Source organism: Ictidomys tridecemlineatus, chromosome 1 (assembly GCF_052094955.1).
Source record: "Ictidomys tridecemlineatus isolate mIctTri1 chromosome 1, mIctTri1.hap1, whole genome shotgun sequence".
Classification (NCBI taxonomy): domain Eukaryota; kingdom Metazoa; phylum Chordata; class Mammalia; order Rodentia; family Sciuridae; genus Ictidomys; species Ictidomys tridecemlineatus.
Genome location: NC_135477.1, coordinates 50,282,358 through 50,303,434, shown reverse-complemented (window position 1 = coordinate 50,303,434; position 21,077 = coordinate 50,282,358). Strand labels below are relative to the sequence as shown.

Here is a 21,077-nt window from a genome sequence, read left to right as displayed (position 1 = left end):
GTCTGAGAGCCACAGCAGGCTCTGCCAGCTCTGACTGCAGGTCACACGCAGGATGGGCACTGTCTGCCACTGTTTCCAGCAGACTCTCATCCAACTCCCTCCCCGGCCTGGTGCCCCCCCCACACACACACCCGGTTCTGCAGCAGCTGGCACTCCTGACCCCCACCCCCACATCCACCTCTTCTGGCACTCTCCATCCAGCCCTGACCACCACTGCAGATGTCTCTCATGCAAATTTTTCTCATCCCTCAGGGCTCAGTCAGGTCCTCCCTTCACGGCAGGCCTGGCCCCACCTTGAGGGCCCTCCAGCACCCACTTTGCCCACCACCCGGGCCTGAAGTGCCAACCCCGTGGCTTTGCTCCTGGGCTCTTCCACTCTCTCCAGCTTGACCGTGAACGTTAGGGGACCTCGGCCTCCTCCCCTGTTGATTCTGCGTTCCTGGCACAGGCCAGGCGTGGAGGGCTGTTTACCTGAGGGACACACCAAGGAGTGTACAGGACTGCCTGACCAAGTGGCGGGGATGACTACAGCGGGGACCAGGGGCCGCAGGGGAGGAGGGCACTGCTGGGGTGCCCAGTGGACCCCAGCCCCACTGCAGCTGCCCGAGAGATTGCTGGCCCCTCAGAGATCTTGAGCTCACAGCCGACCCAGGCTGAAGGAGAAGGACAGAGTCCAGCAGGGTCAGGAATCGGGAGAGTGGGACAGAAATTGTGGGTGACCCATGGATGGCCTGCCCCAGTTACAAGCTCTCTGGGGGCTCTGAGCCCTGCTCCCGGGGCAGGGAAGGCTACAGAAGAGGAAGGGTAGGGGGTGTTTGTTACCAGGTGTCCTGTTACAGGCCCAGACCCCTCGACCCAGGGAGCACCTCTGGGATGGGAGCCCCAGAGGCTGCCGGGACCTAACCCAGGTCCTCTGCTGTGATCATGTCCTTTTGATCCCACTGGGAAGGGGGTCCTGGCCCTTTAGGTGGCAGAGCATGCGTCCTCTTCCAGCCAGAGAAGGACCAACTCAGCTGAGATCGGGTGGGCACTAGGCCTTCTTCCACTCCAGCCAGCCTCTGGCAGAGTAAGGTGAGGTTCCAGAACCCTTCCCCCCTCTCCCTCCCCCCCCCCACACTGCCCAGCACTGAACCTCTGCGTTGTGTCAGGGTAGGGCACAGAGGTATTGCCCAAAGTGTGGGCTTGGTCCAGAAACCTCAAGCACTGTTGCCCCGACGCCAGGGCAGGGAGGAAGTACTCAGTCAGAACAGCCTCTGGGGGTGCCCCCCGACTTCCTGCTCACTCCCCGAGGCCAGAGAAAGTCAGACCACCTTCCCAGGGCTCAAGGTGGAGCTTCTCATGGTGGTGGGTCTGCACAGCGGCCCCTACACAGCTACAGCCTGAATGCTGCGGTGGCCTTCCTGGACAGTCATCTTTGCTCAGATATTTGGGGCCCCCACACTCAAATCCATTATGGAGAAGGATGGAAAGTCCATCTGAGCTTTCAAACAAGACAGAAGAGATTGCACACGTTTCATCCTTGAGACAAAGTTTCAGGATGTGTCCCCCAGACTTGGTGCTTGTCCCCTCTGCACTCAGTTGAAAACTGATAAAATAATGCATTTCCCCCTTCTTACGTGCTCGCTGTTTTAATAAAGATTCCCACAGACTCTAAGGCCCAAAAGATGCCTGCTGAGGAGGGACGCGGGCCACATGGCTGACAGCAGACGAGTATCCGAAGAGACTTTAGAGGTCCAAGTGGTTTCTTTATTAACAGACAAAAAAGGTTCAGACAGGGATGCAGCGGGCTCAAGGTCACACAGCTCCATTTCAAGGTTGCCAGTCCTACCTGGTTTAGGAAAAGCTGTCCCTGAGAGCCATAGCTACAGGTCCTAGGAATCATCACCTTGTCAGGGGCGGTGACAGCCTTCTTGAGTTCAGGGACCCTGTCCATCTCTCTAGGCCTCCATAGGCGGCTCCAGAGTCAGCCGGGACCAAGGAAGAGGTTGCACACACATTGTCTAGATTCCGCTTTTCGTAGGACCACCTGCTTTCCGTTCTCTGACCTTGACCATGGCCTCCTCATATTCTCTCACTAGGGCATCTTTGCAGTTGTCATAACCAAGATGTTTCAGATGAGTCACTAGTAGTAGTTTATAAGGGTCAGGATCCTGGCAGGAAACAGATGGCACTCATAAAGGGCTCAACTCAAGAGAGTATAGTGGACACCCCCAGCCATCAGCGAGCACAGGAACCCCTTAGCACCATGTGTCCATGTGGAAGGAGGAGGTGATGTTGCTGGAGCCACCAGGGAAGGAACTGGAGCTGTGTTGGGGGTCCCCAGCTAGAGACCCAGAGCCCCAGGCAGGGAGGGGCAGAGGGAGGGTGGAAGAAATCCCCCCACTCCCTCTGTCCCCCTCCTGTCTTCTGCAGGGGCTTCTATTGGCCAAGCCCACCTGGACGGCATTTAGCAAGGCAGCCTGGTAAGGCAGTCCACAGGGACCACCCCCCAGGGAAGGCAAGGTGGAGAATGGAGTGGATGGGGCCAGGGATGAGCAGTAACAGCAGGAGGCTAATCTCGGATTTTTGTTTTTGCCTGCATGTAGGATGCCCCATCAGCCATTTCTTCTTACTGGAACACAATGATTGCACATAATGGTGGGACTGTCACATATTCGTACATGCACACAACATAACAAGACAATCTGGCCGGTGTCATTCACATCAGCCACCTCTAGTAGATGTTGAGTGCTGAACACTCAGTGCTGATGGGCGGAACAGTACTTGTGTTCGACTGTGATCCCAAGCATCAGCTAGAGCTGGCCAATTGCAGCACTAGAAAATTTGCCTGGAAGTCATATTCTTTGAGTTTTATTTTTCATGGCTCAACAAATTTCTGCTCATGAAATTTCCCCAAACCTAATGTCCTCCCACTTCAGAATGCTAAAAATAAGGCTGGGCATGATGGCACATGCCTGAATCCCAATGGCTCTGGAGGCTGAGGCAGGAGGATCGCAAATTCAAAGCCAGCCTCAGCAACCAAGCAAAGGCCCTAAGCTACTCAGTGGGACCCTGTCTCTAAATAAAATATAAAAAGGGCTGGGGACGTGGCTCAGTGGTTAAGCACCTCTAGATTCAATCCCTGGTACCAAAAAAAAAAAAAAAAAGCTATAAGTATTTCTTCCACTTACATGAATAATACATGAGCCTTAAATACTGAATTACAGCTAGTGCCCCACGTTCTTGCCTCTTATTATCTGGAAGGAGACCCAGGGTCAATAAGGCCCTGGCCCAGGCAAGACTCTGGGTTGGGGTGACAACTGGGGTGCATCAGTGTGCCAGTTTTAATCACAAGATCACTGTGCTGGCGAGGATCCCAGTCTTGGTCTGGCCTCTGCAGTGCTGTGGTTGATTGGTGATGTCTGCCATGAGCCTGGCCGTGAATGTGATGGTACAGGTGCCATCTCAGCCCTAAGCAGTTGCCCAGCTCCATTTTGACAGCGCCTCTGTGCTTTCTCCCTCTACCAGCCGGTGACCTCCCTCCCTCTCCCTCGCTGTCCTCCCCATGTTGGATCACACTGAGTTCAGTCCGGGAGAACAGCCCCGGGCCAGGGCACCTGACGGGCTCTTCTCCACAGGCCACCACTCATGTGTACGTGACCATCGTGGACGAGAACGACAACGCTCCCGTGTTCCCACAGCCTCACTATGAGGTGCTGCTGGACGAGGGTCCGGACACGGTCAACACCAGCCTGGTCACTGTCCGAGCACTGGACCTGGACGAGGGGCCCAATGGCACCGTCACCTACGCCATCGTGGCAGGCAACATCCTCAACACCTTCCGGATCGACAGGCACACGGTCAGCACCGAGGGCCCGCGGGGCTGGGAGCTCCCCGGGGTCCAGGAGAAGGCACAGCGGGGTGGGGGGGCTCTCCATCGTGGCCAGGGGCCCCCTCCTGGGCGGTCAGAGGCTGCTCTGGAACTGCCGTCCATCAATCCACCCTCGTTCCGTCTGTCCATCCCTCAGGGAGTCATCAGTGCCATCAAGGAGCTGGACTATGAGATCAGCCATGGCCGCTACACCCTGATTGTCACCGCCACAGACCAGTGCCCCATCTTGTCCCACCGCCTCACCTCCACCACCACGGTGTGTGGGTGGGACCCGGGACCCAGCCCCCAGCCCCAGTGTGGAGGGGGAGGGAAACAGGCCCAGAAAGCTGAAAGGGGGAGGGGCTGGGAAGACTGTCCAGGGGAAATGGCTAGATCCAAGAGTGCTGTCCTGCTCTTAGCAGCCCACCCAAACTTGCTGTGTGACTTTAAGGAGGTTGCTAAAACTCTCTGTGTGACTCCACCCACAGGTGAAAACACCTTCCTTCCCTTCATGGGAAAAGCAGGAACCCTGGTTAAGCCAACAGGGGTTCAAACTCCTGATTTTTCACTTCCTTACTGTGTGACCCTGGCCAAGTCACTTAACTTCTCTGAGCTTTGATTTCTTCATTTATGAAAGAGGGATTTAAAAAAACAAAAAACAAACTATGATTCTGGGAGAAGAAAATAGGAGATTATGCGAAATGACCAAAGGGTAGCAAAAACTAGGCATTCGTAACCTTATATCTGTGATGCCCATCAAAAGATCCTGATGATCCATCCACACCCTGGCTTCAAATGCCCTCCCACATCCATGGCCTCACAGGAACCGGCCCCAGGGAGCGAAGCCGCCTTCCCAGGTCCAGATGCAGGAGCGGGGCCCAGGGGGCAGCTGCACCCAGCGGGAGGCTGGCTGGAGCGAGGCCCTGCTGAGCTTGTTCACACTCAGGTGCTCGTGAATGTGAACGACATCAACGACAACGTGCCCACCTTCCCCCGGGACTACGAGGGACCCTTTGATGTCACCGAGGGCCAGCCGGGGCCCAGGGTGTGGACTTTCCTGGCTCACGACCGGGACTCAGGCCCCAACGGGCAGGTGGAGTACAGCCTGGTGGACGGAGACCCTCTGGGTGAGCAGGGGGTCTGCACATGGCGGTGGGGGCGGACACCCCCCCTCCACCGAGGGCCTCTCCCCAACCCACTCAGGAGTAGGGCAGGAAGGGAGGTCTCAAGGCAGCTGGTCTCCCCGTGGTGTGATCTTGCCCTCTCTGGGCCTCGGTTTCCCCATCCATCAGATGGGGGGTGATCTTGACAGGGGTATGGTGAGAGTCGGCACCTGACTCTTTATTGAGTACCTAGTATGTGCTGGCCGCGTGCCAGGTGCCGAGGCTACACAACAGACACAAATTCCTGCCTTGGAGACAGGACCCAGGCAACGCGCTGAGTAGGTAGATGACTTACTAACTGGTGAAGTGTTAAGACCTGCCCAAGGGGCGACATTGTCGGAGCAGCTCTCTAGGGAAAAGCATCCCCAAAGAAGGAGCAGCCAGGGCCAAGGCCCCGGCCTCGGAGCAGGCCCCGTATGTCTATGAGAAGCGAAGCCCCTGTGGTCAGCTGAAGCTAAACAAGAGGTTGAGGAGGAAGAAATGAGGTCAGGAGGCTGGGCCAGAGGCTGCGGACCCTGGGGGCCGTAGGAGGACCTGGTGTTGACGGAGGAGGCCGGCCACAGGGGAGGGCTTTGAGCAGGGCAGGGACAGGGTCACTCTGGTTCCCGTGCTCAGAAGAGAGCACAGGGCTGCCCAGGAAGGAGCCTGGGGAAGACACTGAGGCTAGAGGCGGGCCACCTGGGACCGGGGTGGTGGCATCGCTGGGGGTGAGAGGTGGCATCTGCCCAGCAGGATGCTTGGTCATGAGTGAGAGAAAGTCACTCAGGTGGGGACCTGAGTGGCCCCAGGACAGCGTTCCCCTAACACCCGAGAGCCTGCAGGCGTGGAGGGAGGGGGCACAGGGAGGGGGGTCTGGGCTGGAGACAGGTACGGGGAAGTTGTCACACAGAGACAGTCAAAGCCACCCAGGAAGTGGAGAGGGTGGGGATAGAACACAAAGTGGGGGAAACCGGCCATGAAGCGGCTAAAGGGGAAATAACCCCCGTCCAGAGCACCGGATTCAGAGCCCCTGCTGTCCAGAGCTGGCGGAGGCCACTCCACTGACATGCCACCCTCTCATGTCCCCAAGTCTCCTCTCTGGCCAAGCACCATGCCTTTATCTTCCAAAACCCAGCATAGTCTTTGTCCTGTTATTTTCACAAGACAGGACTCTGTCATCTTATGGGCGTCCCTGGTCCTGCCCAGGAAGGTACCAAAGCCCGACTGAGAGGTGATGCTGGACAGGCGGCTGATCCCCTCCTGGGAAGGGCCTGGTCCCCACCCCAGCTTCCTGGGCGCCAGGCTCACCCATGTCCCAGCTCACCACAGGCAGCTCCATGCCCAGCTCAGGAGAAATCTCCCCGGTTAGGAATGGGGGGGGGGCTTGTGGAGATGTCCCCTGAAGCAGTGGGAGAGGCGGGGGTTTGGGGTGACCCCAGCTGGGGCTCCCTCTCCCCAGGTGGGAAGAGCAGACAGGTAGAGCCCCAAGATCATTTCAGGCTCCCCCTGCACTAGCCCCATCCCAGAAAGGCAGGGAGACCTAACGGGACCCCAGAGCCAGCAGCCGGGTCACATGCCCTCCCTCCTCTTTAGTCATGCTGGGAACTTGGAAAGTGGACACTTGCTATAACTCAAGACTGTTTTTCTGGAGAGAGCTCGTTTAGCCACAGCCCATCAGAGAAGAGAGTGTCACTTGCAGGCCACCCAGCTTAAAGGTCACCTTCCCACCCCTACAGCGGAGCCTGGAGGGGGTTCTGTGGTGGGGAACCCTGGGACCTCCAGCTGCCCGTTCTGGCCAGACCTGCTCTTTGGTCCCCTTTCCCACATCCTCATCCCCACTGAGAGCTCCCAGTTCCCCAGAGGGCAGCCTGGGACTCCTTCCAGCTGCCCCTAATGATACCCAGAGTTGCCATGAACCCGTGCACGCAAAGTGGACCAGGCCTTCCCTAGGCCTGGCACAGCCTGGCCAGGGCACCTCCAGATAGGGATGTCAAGACCAGGTCAGCAACAATTAGGATTCAGACCTGGGTAAGACGGGATTGAAATCCTGTGCTTCTATCCTCCTGCCTCCGGGTGTGGAGGGTGGTGAGGTCTGTCCTGGGGCAAGCTGCTAAGGAGGCCAATCTGCAGAGTGGACCTTTAGCCTGCCCACTCCCTGCATCCCCAAGCTGACCTTGTCAGGGTCTTGCCTGAGCCCAGCCCCCCAGGCCTTCAAGAGCAGAGTGATAGGGCCCCCCCGCCCCCCCCACCCCCCCCCCCCCCCCCCCCCCCCCCCCCCCCCCCCGGCTTTGGAGAGAAGGCAGAAGGCCATCTGCCAGCCCATGGTCAGAGACTGGGAAATCCCTAGAAAGGGAATCCCCGGTTCTTTGGAGACCTTGGAGCATCAGGGGCTCAGGAAATCCTGCTGGAAGTAGCTTCCTCCCGCCCCCCAGGCAGGGAGGGGCCTGTGGGGGCCAGACTGGGAGCGGAAGGGCTGGTGGTAAATCCCAGGTGCAGGTGGCACCTGGCAGGAGCAGGGGGCTGGGAATGGAGCCTAGGATGTGAGGCAGGCACCGGAAATCTCCAGGTCGCCTGGGCCTCTCTCCTTGCCCTGTCCCCGTGTGCTGTGTGTCTGTGAGCCAGTTAGCACCCTACTCTGGGCCTGATCCCCAAGTGCAAGAGGGAAAGTGAAGAAAGTGACTTTCTCCTGGGCCAGTTCCTAGGAGACTGCAGGGGTGACCCCTGGTCCTCGGGCTCTCTCCACTTAGAGCCTCAGTCCATTCTCTCTGCTCCAGTGGGGCTCCCACATGCCCCCTTGGTGTCCTTCTCGCCCCCTCTCACCCTGTCAAACATGTTGTCTGGAAAGCCCACGAGTCCCCTGAGATGCAGTGGGCCAAGACCCAGAGCCCAGGGTTCGAATCCTGGGTCTGCCATTACCTTGTTGTGGAAGAGTAGCCAAGGGGTCAGCCCTCTGTGGGCCCTGGCTTCATTGTCAAAAGACACGACTCTGGACAGGCCAGAGTCAGATTCTAAGGCTCATGCCTCAGGCACTGACTCAGCCAGACAAGGACTGAACCCAAAAAGGCCAGGCGGGGTGCTCTGAAACCTCAGGGGACGGAAATCAGAGTCACCACAGGCCTAGGAGAACCCTCTCTGCAGCCAGAGCGGTAGCCTAAGCAGAGGCCATGACCTGCCCACCATGACAAAGCACTCCTTCACATGAATCCTTGTCCCTCCCCAGGGTCCCCTTGTAGAAGTCGTGGTGTCTGGGGGAGATGGAAAGTCACCAAGCCAGCTGCATGACACACCTGTAACCCCTGCAGCTCGGGAGGCTGAGGCAGGAGGACCACAAATTCCAGGCCAGCCTCAGCAACTTAGTGAGGCCCTGTCTCAAAATCAGAAGGGCCGTGCGTGTAATTCATGTTGGAAATACTGGGGTGCCGCAAGGAATCGGACAGACCCATGTTGGGAAGTAGCTCAGCAAGGCAAACTTTACTTCTGCAGAAGCCGCATTACCAAAGAAAATCCTCCCCCAAGCGAGCACACCTGGGGAGAGGGAGGGCAGTTCACCTGTCTATCCCCAACGTGGCCCTGCCCCTTGCTCTGATAGGAGGAGCTCGGGTTACAGTCTATGTGATTGGCTAATTTTAAAATTGGGGCGGGCCAAGGGAAGGGCCACAGTGTAAATTGCGACAATCGGATCTTACATCCCAATTAAGGCTAAAAGCTATATTTTGAAAATTGACCCCGGAACTTTCTATTTCTCACACTCGGTGGCAGAGCCTCCCTGGGTTCCATCTCCAGTACAAAAAAAAAAAAAAAAAAAACCCGATGCCATAGTTAATCTGTGATCAGCAGTGGTTGGGAAGAGTGTCCCTGGGTAGGTAGGGAGCCCCGCTTTCCACACTACGGTCTTACCCAGGGTCCGTCTTGGGCCTGGGCGCCCGGGGAAGGGTGCTGATTGGTCTGGAATTGAGGACACGTGGCCGTGAGCGGCCACGCCCACTGCCCCCCTGGCCTTATGGAGCTGAAGCGGGGAGCAGTGGAGGCTTGGCACCCTGGATGTCCCCAGCCCTGACGAGGGGGGCTGGCCACGGGGAGGGGAGAAGCCAGGCCCTCTGCGGCTCCTGGCCATTCCCAGCTAATGGCTGACTCCCGCCTTTTCTGGGGGCCGCAGGGGAGTTCGTGATCTCTCCCGTGGAAGGGGTGCTGCGGGTCCGGAAGGATGTGGAGCTGGACCGGGAGACTATTGCCTTCTACAACCTGACCATCTGTGCCCGCGACCGCGGGGTGCCCCCACTCAGCTCCACTGTGAGTACGGGACCCCACTCCAGGGCTTCCCCTTCCTGCCCCCCCCCCTCATAGAGATTCCTGCGAATACTGTCACCCTCCTGCCCTGAGGGGCCACAGGATGCTCTGGGGCCAGTCCAAGACCCTGAGTCCCTCTTAAGACTCCTCCCTGGGGGCTGGGCAAGGGCCTGGTGGCTGTGGCTGCTCAGGGCACTCCTGACCCCGCGCCCCTGGGGAGAGGCAGCCCTGCCTCGCTAGCCACCCTCCCTCTGCCTCCACCACCTCCTGCTTTTCCTTCTCCTGCCTTTGTTTGACCTGCACCTTCCTCTTTCTCTTGCCCACGGCCTCCGGCCTCCATGCCTTCCCTCCCTCGATGCCTCCTCTTGCTGCTCATGTCCACCGCTCCTGGCACTCCCTCCTCTGGCTGGCCCCAGATGCTGGTGGGGATCCGGGTGCTGGACATCAATGACAATGACCCGGTGCTGCTGAACCTGCCCATGAACATCACCATCAGTGAGAACAGCCCGGTCTCCAGCTTCGTCACCCAGGTCCTGGCCAGCGACGCCGACAGCGGCTGCAACGCGCTCCTCACCTTCAACATCACCGCAGGCAACCGGGAGCGGGCCTTCCTCATCAACGCCACGGTAGGCCCCGAGGGCCCTCCCCGAAAAGGGGACCCTGACCCAGAGGCCTTTAGATGTTGCGGTCTGGCCTCCTGCTTCCCGCATGGAATCCTGGAGTTCCCTGTGAGCTGTGTCGAAAGGGAAAATTCCTTTAGGCACACTGGATAGAGCAGAGCTCAGTGAGGAAGAAACAAAAGCATGAAAGACCTTCTTCCATGGGGCGGCCTCTATGACCAGAGCAGGTTCTGGTCAAAGAAATGGACTCTTTACTGAAAGGGAATTCTAGCCAATAAACGGATCCATCGGCATTAATCAAAACACTTGCTGGGCACCGTGGCACGTCCCTGTGATCCCTGCGAGACTGAAGCAGGAGGATCACAAGTTCAAAGCCAGCCTCAGCAACTCAGCAAGACCCTGTCTCTAAATAAAATGCAAAAAGGGCCGGGGATGGGGCTCAGTGGTTAAGCACCCCTGGGTTCAATCCCTGGTGCCAGAAAACAAACAAACAAAACTCCCTGAAGTAAAGCATAAGCACAGCTTAGTCTGTCTGTCTGTCCGTCATGGATACAGCTTAAATAGTTAACTGGCTACTGCAGTTACCCGAATTAACCATATTGGTTTGGTCTGTGGGCTCCTAGTGCCAAAGCCTCATCCAAATCAATGGCCTCTTACAATTTAGCAGCCATCTCTAGTGTCCATCTGGAGCTACCTGAGGTTTGTCCTGGGCAGAGAATGGGCTAGAGCCTCTGGAGACACTTGAGTTCTGTCCAAGATGCACCAGAAATGCTCACTTGGCCTCTTGGAGTGTCCGTAGACTACAGACACCATGGCGTCCTCAAAGAGCCCACACTTTGTGGACAGCAAGACTTTGGGGATTGGTCAGTCACCCTCACCCTGGCAGGAGCCTGCCAGCCCATGTTTGGCCCTCTGACCATCTCTTGGGTGCTTTAGGGAGAGAGCTCATAGCCACCCCTGAAGCTGCAAGCTGAGCAGTTGGGCATCTGTGGGTCAGAGCCAAAAGTGGGGAACAGGTGTCCACTCGGCTCACCTGCCCTGCACATCCCAGACAGGGATCGTCACTGTGAACCGGCCCCTGGACCGTGAGCGGATCCCAGAGTACAAGCTGACCATTTCCGTGAAGGACAACCCGGAGAACCCACGCATAGCCAGGAAGGTGAGGCGGAGGGCCCAGTGGGGTGCCCAAGGGGCACACGACACATCACCTTTACCACAGCAGCAGGCCTGGGGCTCAGGTGCACGGGTCTTGGAATGAGCAAGTGCTGGATTCAAATCCCAGCTTAAGAAAGAAAAAAAATTCCAACTTCTCCTGTCCTTAGATGTGTGGCTTTAACAGATTAACACTCTGGGCCTTCGTTTCCTCTTCTGAAAAAGATCACACCCACCTCAAAGTTGTGGAGAGGATGAAGGGGGTCCTCAGCACAGTGCTGGGAATGGGACGACTCCTCAGAGGCCACCCTCAGTGGGTGCCAGCTGCTGTCCTCTCCTGCCACCGACACCTGGCGCACACCCCATCTGTGTGCTGGGGCTGTGCGTTCACACACACTGAGGTCCTGAAAACACTGCGTTTTCCTTCAAAAGCCAAAGAAATGGACTCTTTACTAAAAGGCCATGGGCATTGCATAGCAGTCCCTGTCCCCTGTCGGAGGGGTCAGCTCTCTTCCCAACCTCTGAGGCCACAAGTCTTTGGGCTCAGTTCATCTCGGCTCTGCGCCTGGCTAGCTGTGTGGCTCAGCCTGGGCCCTGTTCTCCCTGGGCCTCGGTTTCCTCATCGGTTCAGCCAGAGGAGACTGCGGGCTGGCGGTATCTTAAGGCCCTTGCCTCCCTCGGTGCCCTCCCGCTTCCTTCTCTTGCTTCCCACCTCCTCTCCTGCTTTTTCTGGCTCTCATTTCCCCTCTCCTTCTGATGCTTTGGAGGGCCCTGGCCATCCTGGGGCAGCCGTGCTGAGTGATGGGGGTGGGGGAGGCTGGCAGCTAGCTTGCCCCTCTGTGCCACGGTTCCTGCCCCTCTGAAATGGTGATAGCATCCCGGGGTACAGGGTACATGATGCGGCACCACTCAGATCCACCCTGCCTGTGACCTTCACGCCACCTCCCTGAAGGAGTTAAGATCCCCGTTGCTCCACTGCAAACCTGATGCCAGACAGAGGGGAAGTTACTTGCCCAAGGCCAACCAGTGAGCTGCTAAGGAGTGGGGGCTTGAAGCCAGGTCCCTGGACCCCGGTGCAGGCTTCTTGGATCAAGGGGTCCCTTTTCCAGAGCACAGCCTACAGCCTGCCCCTGTCCCCTCTCACAGGATTTTGACTTGCTGCTGGTCTCTCTTGCTGATGAGAATGACAACCACCCCCTCTTCACTGAGGGGACCTACCAGGCAGAGGTGATGGAGAACTCTCCTGCTGGTAGGTGCTGAGCCCGCCCAGGGGCTCCTGCCATGGCCGGCACTGCTGGGGCCTCAGGCATGGAGATGCGCCGTGTGTGCCCAGTTGGGGGCCAGATGCAGGCCCCAGGGGTGCAGAAGGGGGTCAGAGGAAAGGGACAGGCACAGTTCCGAGGGCTAGGGAGAGGGGACAGCTGCTGGGCCTTTTAGGGGCCACTAGAGAGACTGCAGGACTGGCTGAAGGAGCCAGGGTGGCGCTTGGTCCCCAGGGTGGCGCTTGGTCCCCAGGGTGGTCTGAATAAGCCCCACTGTTGCCAAAGAGGGGTGTTTAAGGTGGAAGGGCGCCCGCCAGGCCTTTGGTTTGGAAGCTCTGGGGAATAGCTTTAATCAGATGTGGAGGTCCCAGGAGGCCAGCATAGATGAGCCACATCTCCCTCCCCAGGGACAGAGTTTGCCCTTTGGCACGCCCCAGGTGCGCCCTCACTTCTCCTCCAGCCTCCCCAGCCCCCAAAGCTTGGACTGGGGGATCAGAGAGAGAAGCGCTGAGATGCTCCTGTCCTGACTCCCTGCCTGGAGCCTGCCTGTGTGCGTGCTCCCGCGGGGGCCAGCGCTCATGTCTGTCGAGGCATCTCAGGGGTTAGGTGTGCACAGATGCACAGGGGTGTGTGACACACAAGCCAGATGTGCCCACCAGAGAAGGCAGACGCTGCACGCCCAGGAATCCCGGCCCCGGTCTGCTGTGCACGCTCACGTCCGTCGACGGGGCCCACCTGCAGTCAGATGCTCTAGATTTGTTGGGGCAGAGGGGCCCACACTCAGGGAAGGGACAAGGGCGCCCCGGACCCTCTGTGGAGTGGCCGGTCTCAGAGGCTGCTGGGAAGCCCGCGGCTGGGCTCGCTCACGCTCTGTGTTCTCTCCCAGCAGGGCTTTGAGGCCGCTCCCCAGGCATCTGCGTTCAGTCTGCCAAGGCTGCCGCAGGCCCGCCCGCCGGGCCTCCCCACCCTGCCCGCCTCACCTCCCTCCCCTCTCATCCATTGTCAGCCATGGCTCACGGGGTCAGGGGCGGGGAGCAGGGAGGGGGGACCCTGTTGACCTGTGGTGACTCCTTTCCTCCTGGCCCAGGGACCCCTCTCACGGTGCTCAACGGGCCCATCCTGGCCCTGGACGCGGACCAGGATGTGTATGCCGTGGTCACCTACCAGCTGCTGGGCCCCCAGAGTGGCCTCTTTGACATCGACAACAATACGGGTGAGGCCTGGGCACCACCCCGGCTTCCCGCTGGGGCTCTGGGGTGGACGGGCCCCGCTGCTAGATCTGGGGCCTCCTGCTCAGGTCCAGGTTGATCCAGGCCGCCCACCAGGACCCGTTCCTCACAGCCCACATCCCCATAGTGCAGCTGGTCGAGGCCACCCAGGGGCCAGGCAGGGGGACCAGAAGGAAGCTGGTGCCCAAACTCTCAGCCTGAGTGCAGAGCCCCAGCCCTGCCCTTCCCCTCCCAGGACCTGGGTCACACAGGAGCCGCCAAAGCAGCTGCCCCCTCCTCCGCCCAGACCAGCTCCCAGAAACCATGTCCCATCGGCCTCATCTGGGACGGAAGGCCAATGGGTGACAGATATCCACCTCAGTGGAGCGGGTCCATCCTGTCCTGGGTCGGTCTCCAGGCTGGACTCTTGCAGGCACAGAGGGCACCCCCATGAGCCACATAGAGAACGCGGGGCCTCCCTAGACACATTGGGACATCTTCTCTGCTCCCTTCATCTCTGTCCCCACTGCGCTCCTTTCCCTGCACCAGGTGTGGTGACCGTGAGGTCAGGGGTCCTCATTGACCGGGAGGCCTTCTCCCCGCCTGTCCTGGAGCTGCTGCTGCTAGCCGAGGACATAGGGCTGCTCAATGGCACGGCCAACCTGCTCGTCACCATCCTGGATGACAACGACAACTGGCCCACCTTCAGCCCCGCCACCCTCACTGCCCACCTGCTGGAGAACTGCCCACCAGGTGAGCAGAAGACAGACCCCACCCCTGGTCCCTGCCAGGAGTGGGTTGGGGTCACTGGGGGTGGGAGGTCCAGGTGGATGCAGGGTTTACCCCCCAGTGGGGGAGGGATGGGCTGCATGTGATTGGGGAACCCAACCCCTGCACTCCCTTCTCCGAGCCTCAGCTTTTTATTGTTCTTGTTGCTGGGGAAAGCTATTTAGTGAGAAAAAAATTATTATCTAGTATGTTAGATCATATAATCTACATGCAATCTAATTACACATGATCTAATGGTGTAGAATCTCACCTCATATAAGACACCAAAATAATACTTCTACATTCTAAAAAAATATGTAGAAGAGTAGAAAATGCTTAAAAACTAAAAGAAGAAAATTGGACAAGTATTTATCTGATTTCTGGGTACAAAGGTTTTAAGCATAAAAGAAACAGAAGATAGCTGTGCTCACTCCTATAATCCCAGCAGCTGGAGAGGCTGAGGCAGGAGGATCGGGAGTTCAAAGCCAGCCTCGGCAAAAGTGAGGCGCTAAGCAACTCAGTGAGACCCTGTCTCTAAATAAAATACACAATAGGGCTGGGGATGTGGCTCAGGGGTCAACGCTCCTAAATTCAATCCCTGGTACCACCCCCCACACACACACACAAAAAAAAAGAACTCAAAGAAAATATTAAATTTCAGTACATTAGAAAAAACTTCTGGGTAACTGGGGGTGAAGCTTGGTGTAGAGCTTGTGCTTAGCATGTGCAAGGCCCTGGGTTCCATTCCCAGCCCCACGAAAAAATAAACTTCTTTAAACTTCTATTTATGTTAAACAATTACGATCAGGCTCGGGTTGTAGCTCAGTGGTAGAGTGCTCACCTAGCATTCATGAGGCCCTGGGTTCAATCCTCAGCACCACATAAATGTAAAATAAAGATATTGTGTCCACTTAAAACTAAAAAAAAATAAATTAAAAAAAAAACAATGATGACCAATACTGTAACTGAGTAAAAAGTAACTGAGAAAAAGAGATTTGTCATAAGTAACAGAGAAAAAGTTTTTTGTCTTGAGTTACTGTATCAGTCAACTTTCATTACTGTAACAAAAAGTCTGAGATGATCAACTTAAAAAAATGGAAGATCCTCTTCTAGGGCACACTCCCATGTGACTGGAAGACCCCAGCTAGGCCCCACCTTCTAATAGTGCCCTGGGCTGAGAATCGGGCCTCTAGCACATGAGCCTTTGAAAGACCCGTACACACGCCACAGAGGTTTTCTTAACTGTGTACAATAATTTGTATAAATCAACAGAAAAGGGCAGAAGGCAAAAAGCAGATGCTTTTCAGAAGGTACAACTGACATTAAATTATAAAATATTGCCTCATCAGAGAAGGTAGGAGCAGGTGTGGTGCACACCTGTCATCCCAGCGACTCGGCAGACTAAGGCAGGAGGATCCCAAGTTCAAAGCCAGCCTCGGCAACTCAGCAAGACCCTGCTCAAAACAGAATAAGAAGGGCTGGGCGTGTGGCTCAGTGGTAAAGCACCCCTGGGTACAAGCCCCAGGACCAAAACCATATATTTTTCTATAAAATTTCAAACATGAAAAATTTTTTTAAAATAAATGCTGGAAATAGTAGGGTGAGAAGGTGTCCCTGGTGCACTGCAGTAAAGGGGTGCTGGCCTGGTCTGCTGGGGGGGTCTCATGCTCACTACTCCTCCCCCCACAGGATTCTCGGTCCTTCAAGTCACAGCCACGGACGAGGACAGTGGCCTCAATGGAGAGCTGGTCTACCGAATAGAAGCCGGGGCCCAGGACCGCTTCCTCATCCATCCCGTCACTGGGGTCATCCGAGTGGGCAATGCCACCATCGACAGGGAGGAACAGGAAGCCTACAGGCTGATGGTGGTGGCCACCGACCGGGGCACTGTCCCCCTCTCGGGCACAGCCATCATCACCATCCTGATCGATGACATCAATGACTCCCGCCCCGAGTTCCTCAACCCCATCCAGACGGTGAGCGTGCTGGAGTCGGCAGAGCCAGGCTCGGTCATTGCCAACGTCACCGCCATCGACCTGGACCTCAACCCAAAGCTGGAGTACCACATCATTGACATCGTGGCCAAGGATGACACCGACCGCCTGGTGCCCAACCAGGAGGATGCCTTCGCCGTGAATATCAACACAGGTACAGGCCTGCTCCCCCCGCCCCCCGACTCCTGCCCGGACTCTGGCTCCCTGCTTCCTTCCTTTATTCTTCCTACACAGTTCCTTCTATTCTCCTTTCTCCCTGTTAATATTGTATTCTTCTCTCTCTTTCTCCCTCCCCCTTCCTCCTCCCTCAAGCAGCATCTCTGTCCCTCCTGGCTCTGTCACTCTGCAGTATTGCACGAGAGTGCCCATCTCACCACATCCATGCCAGCACTCCGTATTGTGGAATGTTTGTGTTTTAAAGGAAAATGGCACCTTGTTTTAATATGCTTTTCTTTACTAACTAGGTTCAAACCAGTGCTTTCTTCCCACGTACACTGGCCATTTAAATTTGTAAGCTAATCCATTTGTACTATTAATGATTTTCTTATAAGTAACAATTTTCTCATAAGTAACAGACAAAAAGTTGAAACTATAGCATTATTTTAAAGTCACAAAGCAAAGGGGACTGAAGCTTATCTTTCACCATTGACGCAGCTTAGCACAATTGGATTGCGCCACTTCCCCAACAGCTTGGTGTTTTGGCTTCTCTAGCCAGTTAGAGAAGGGACATGGATATTCCAAAGCACACTTCTCGGAAGGGCCAAAGGAGTGTCAGAAAAATTAACATGGCTGTGACGGAAGGCTAAAAAGTCATTGTTATTCAGAGAAACATGCAGGGACTCGGCAGTGAGTCCCTGCTATGGAGATACTTCACATTTCCCACGTGTGAAGTATCTCCATAGCAGACATAAGGATCCTGGCGATGTTGGTATAGTGTGGGAACATTGGAACCCTCGTGCATTACTCTAGTAGTTGGGACTGATTCCACCATCAGGACGATCCAGCATGAGGTCCACTAAGACCCCCGGATCTACCATACGTCCCAGAGAAATCCTCAGGGCAATCGTGGGACTGCCTGTGGGTGTTCACAGCAGTGTTAGAGGTGCTAGTGGGACTCGAAGGCCACGCAAGTATCCATCCCTAGGAGCCTAGAGAGTAAAAAATCAGTGGGTCCGTGGGGTGCCATGCAGTTGAGCAGACACGCAGCACTGTGGGTGGATCTACAGCAGTCACAGAAAGATCAAGGAATAGAGTGAGAGAGATACCACTGTAGCATTTGCATCAATGTCTTTAAAAACACCGCACAGTTTTCATGTGATTTTTAAATAAAAATGCAGGCGAGTACATCGCTGTGATTACGGAAGGAGACTGAGGGAGTGGGGTACTAAAGTGAGAGGGGCCAGAGGTCACAGCGTGCCATAGCCAGAGTGCAGTCACCTCCGTCTGGATGGGGGCCCCAAGGACGAGAAGGAGAGCCATCTATGCCGGAGGCCGCCCAGGCCCTGGACCCCTGGTGCCCGACTCAGGACCATGGAGAGCCGCCACGTCCCGCTCTCCTGCCTTCTCTGTCCTCCCTCCTCCTACTGACTCTCTTCTCTCTATTTTTCTTTCCAGTGTCTTCTCTGCCCTTTGCCTCCTGCTCTTCCACCTCACTGGCTCCCCCTGCCCCTCTTGCCAGAGCCTGGCCCCAGGCTGTCCACTCCTCGGGCTCCCACCTGCTCCTCCTCTCCTGGCCCTCCCCTCTCCCTGCACCGCCCTGTCCCTCCTGCCCTGGTCACTCTGAGCCCCCTGCCCGCACCCTGCTCCGCTCCCTGCTCCGCTCCCTCCCGCGTCCCCTGAACTAACTGACTTAACCCTCTTCTCTCCCCACGGCTGGCAGGCCCGCAGGTTTGAGCTCTGTCTCTGTCACTTCCCACCTCATCTCCTCTCTGCTTCACCCATTGTCCTCCTCCATGCCCACCGCACCCCACCACCCCTCCTGCCCCGGGGGCCGGGCCAGGCCGTGGCCCAGCCTTTGCAGACTGAATGCAGCTGCCCTCTCCCCATCCTCGCTCCCCAGCCTGGGGGACGGGGAGCGAGAGTAGGAAGAGGAGGAGGAGGAGGAGGAGGCGGCCCAGGGTAAGTGACGGCCCCCATGGCTGGGGACCCATGGAGGACAGAAGCCCAGCCAGGGGGTCCGCCAAGGGGGAAGGGAGCCTGAGACCCCAGGGCCTGAGGAGGAGAGGGGTCCTCAGCCTATGGAGGAGGGAGGAGCCCCCAGGCCCCCGCAGGCAGGAGAAGACAGACCCTGCCCCCAGGGACAGCACTGAGACCGCCAAACTAGGCCTGTCCAGACCAGCCCACGGTTCTGGAGGGTTCTTCTCTGGTCAGGGAGTAGGTGGGGACTCTGGGAGGCAGTGGGTAGAAGAGAAGGAACCGGATTGCTGATTTTTATATAATTAATTTATTTATTTGGTTCTGGGGATTGAACCCAATGGCACTTAACTACCGAGCCACATCCCGGCCCATTGGGTATTTTATTTGGAGACAGGGTCTGGCTGAGTTGCTTAGGGCCTTGCTAAGTTGCTGAGGCTGGCCTTGAACTGGTGATCCTCCTGCCTCAGCCTCCTGAGCTGCCGGGATCATAGGGGGGCACCACTGGGCCCCGCTCGCTTGCTGATACCAATGTGAAGTCAACCTTCTTGTCCTGCAATCAGCCCAGTTCACAGCGACTTAATCATTAAGACAAAGGGCCCATCCCACCATGTGGTCACCTTCAGGAACCCTCCTCATGGCTTTTCAGCTGCTGTGACCTTCCTTTATACTTGATCTCCCTGCAACATATGAATTTTTAAAATTGTGACCAAAACGCACATAAAATTGACCTCCTGAGCCATCTGAAGTACGCAGTGGGATAGGGTTAAGGACGTTCGTGTCGTTGTGGATTATAAGTATTTTTAAACAAAATCACCCTAGCACTTTCTATAAGCTGGGCGCAGCCCCGAGTACTTTGTAAATGGAAATTTAACTTTTCCGATCCTCAAAATAACCCTGTATGGTAGGTGCTGGAATTTCCCCCTTTTGCGTGTGAGGAAACGGAAGTGCAGAGAGGTTAAGTAACCTACGGAGGTCGCCTGGCTAGTAAGCATTAAGTGGGGGGCAAGTCCCCAAGGGTGGACCGTCCCAGCCACAAGTCCTGGGTCCACCGAGGACTACTGCCCTCTTTAGGGACTGGAGGGGTTGGCCAGGAGCACCCCGGGAGGCCCCGATGTTAGGGGGTTCCCCTCCAACTGAACCTGACCTGGTCTGGTCCACAGGGTCTGTGATGGTCAAATCCCCCCTCAACCGGGAGCTGGTTGCCACCTACGAGGTCACTCTCTCGGTGACCGACAATGCCAGTGACCTCCCAGAGCGCTCCGTCAGCGTGCCAAATGGTAAGGGTTCTCGCTAGGATCCCACCACGGTGGCTCGGAGCCATTCAGGGCTGCGGTGGGGCAAGAAGAGGCACAGGCCTGGCCCCAAGGGGGACCAACAGGACTCGCCGGAGGGCTGCAGGGGGTTGGGGCCGTGGAAGGTGGCGGCCAGGTGAGGCTGGACTCATGTGGAATCCTCGCTCCCAGGCTCCAGGGGGGAAGGATGCTTGGAGCCTGGAAAGGGGACTGAGAAAGGAGGAGTAGCTGTCGGGTGTGGCTAGCTGCCCCACAGGAACCTCACGATCTGATAGGAAGCTGTGGGGTCCCCACAGAGGAAGCCAGAGCACAGGAAGGTGACTGAGGCCACAGACACTGCGCTGGGGCTCCTGGCACCGAGACGGGGAAAAGCGGGCAGGGGCTACTGTGGTCTGCACCTGAGACGTGGCCGGGAGGGGGCTGCGGAGGGCGGATGCGGGGACCTGGGAGGGGATGGCCTCAGCTGGCCTCGGCCACGAGGCAGGGACACTGCTGGGGTGAGGAGTCAGACCCAGCAGATGTCGGCTGCTTATCTTCACGGCCCAGAAGCCCGACTTTTCCGGAAGGAAGGGCAGACTTGGCCATCTCTTACGTGTCCCCAGCTGGCAGGGTGGCGGGTGAGGGCTGGGGTTAGAGAGGGCACGACTCACGTGGGGGGTGGCAAGGGTCTCAAAGATCACCTTAGTCCCGTCTCCCCGAATAGGTCAGGAAACTCAGCAGGGCCGAGGGCTCACCGAGGCCATCTGGCCAGTTAGTAGGACACAAGCCCCTTCCCCGTGTGGAAGGGTGAGTCCAGGCCAGAGGACAGGGTCCCACGTCACGGCCTGAGGCCCGAGTCCATCTTCAAGGAGTCCTCAGAGGGCTGTGGGATGCCGCCTCCCTCTGTGGCTTCGCTGAGGCTCGGGAAGGCCTAGTCCGGCCATGGTGCCCCTCCCCTCACCCCCTGCCCGCACCCCAGCCAAGCTGACTGTCAACATCCTGGACGTCAATGACAACACGCCCCAGTTCAAGCCCTTCGGCATCACCTACTACACGGAGCGGATCCTGGAGGGGGCCACCCCGGGCACCACGCTCATCGCCGTGGCCGCCGTGGACCCTGACAAGGGCCTCAACGGACTCGTCACCTACGCCCTGCTGGACCTCACGCCCCCAGGCTACGTCCAGCTGGAGGACACCTCAGCTGGTAGGTGGGCATCGGCCTGCGGAGGGCTGGGGACATAGATGTCTGTGCCTGCTCGGCCTCCCAGCAGGACGGTGGCCTGCTTCTCACCCTCCAAGTTGGGACCCCCGGGGCCTCGGGGCTGGGCCAGGTCCAAGGTGGCCGACCTTCATTCACTCCCAGATGTCCCAGGTGAAGGACAGAGTG

General features: G+C 57.3%; 1 protein-coding gene across 9 annotated transcripts in view; it reads left to right on the top strand.

Moving 5' to 3' along the window:
• The window catches only part of Cdh23 (cadherin related 23), a 377,491-nt gene that overhangs the window by 342,098 nt on the left and 14,316 nt on the right, over positions 1–21,077 (top strand). For 3 of the 9 annotated variants that reach the window (XM_078040860.1, XM_078040853.1, XM_078040871.1), the window contains 12 exons: positions 3,618–3,839; positions 4,008–4,127; positions 4,797–4,977; positions 9,149–9,282; positions 9,696–9,905; positions 10,951–11,058; positions 12,198–12,300; positions 13,401–13,526; positions 14,071–14,274; positions 15,979–16,437; positions 19,580–19,696; positions 20,670–20,894. In XM_078040860.1, coding sequence (XP_077896986.1) covers positions 3,618–3,839; positions 4,008–4,127; positions 4,797–4,977; positions 9,149–9,282; positions 9,696–9,905; positions 10,951–11,058; positions 12,198–12,300; positions 13,401–13,526; positions 14,071–14,274; positions 15,979–16,437; positions 19,580–19,696; positions 20,670–20,894 — 2,209 coding nt within the window. Of the gene's footprint in view, positions 1–3,617; positions 3,840–4,007; positions 4,128–4,796; positions 4,978–9,148; positions 9,283–9,695; positions 9,906–10,950; positions 11,059–12,197; positions 12,301–13,400; positions 13,527–14,070; positions 14,275–15,978; positions 16,438–17,897; positions 18,402–19,324; positions 19,404–19,579; positions 19,697–20,669; positions 20,895–21,077 lie in introns of those variants that run through there. The other 6 variants (XR_013435513.1, XR_013435512.1, XR_013435514.1 and 3 more) reach the window with 6 other exon arrangements.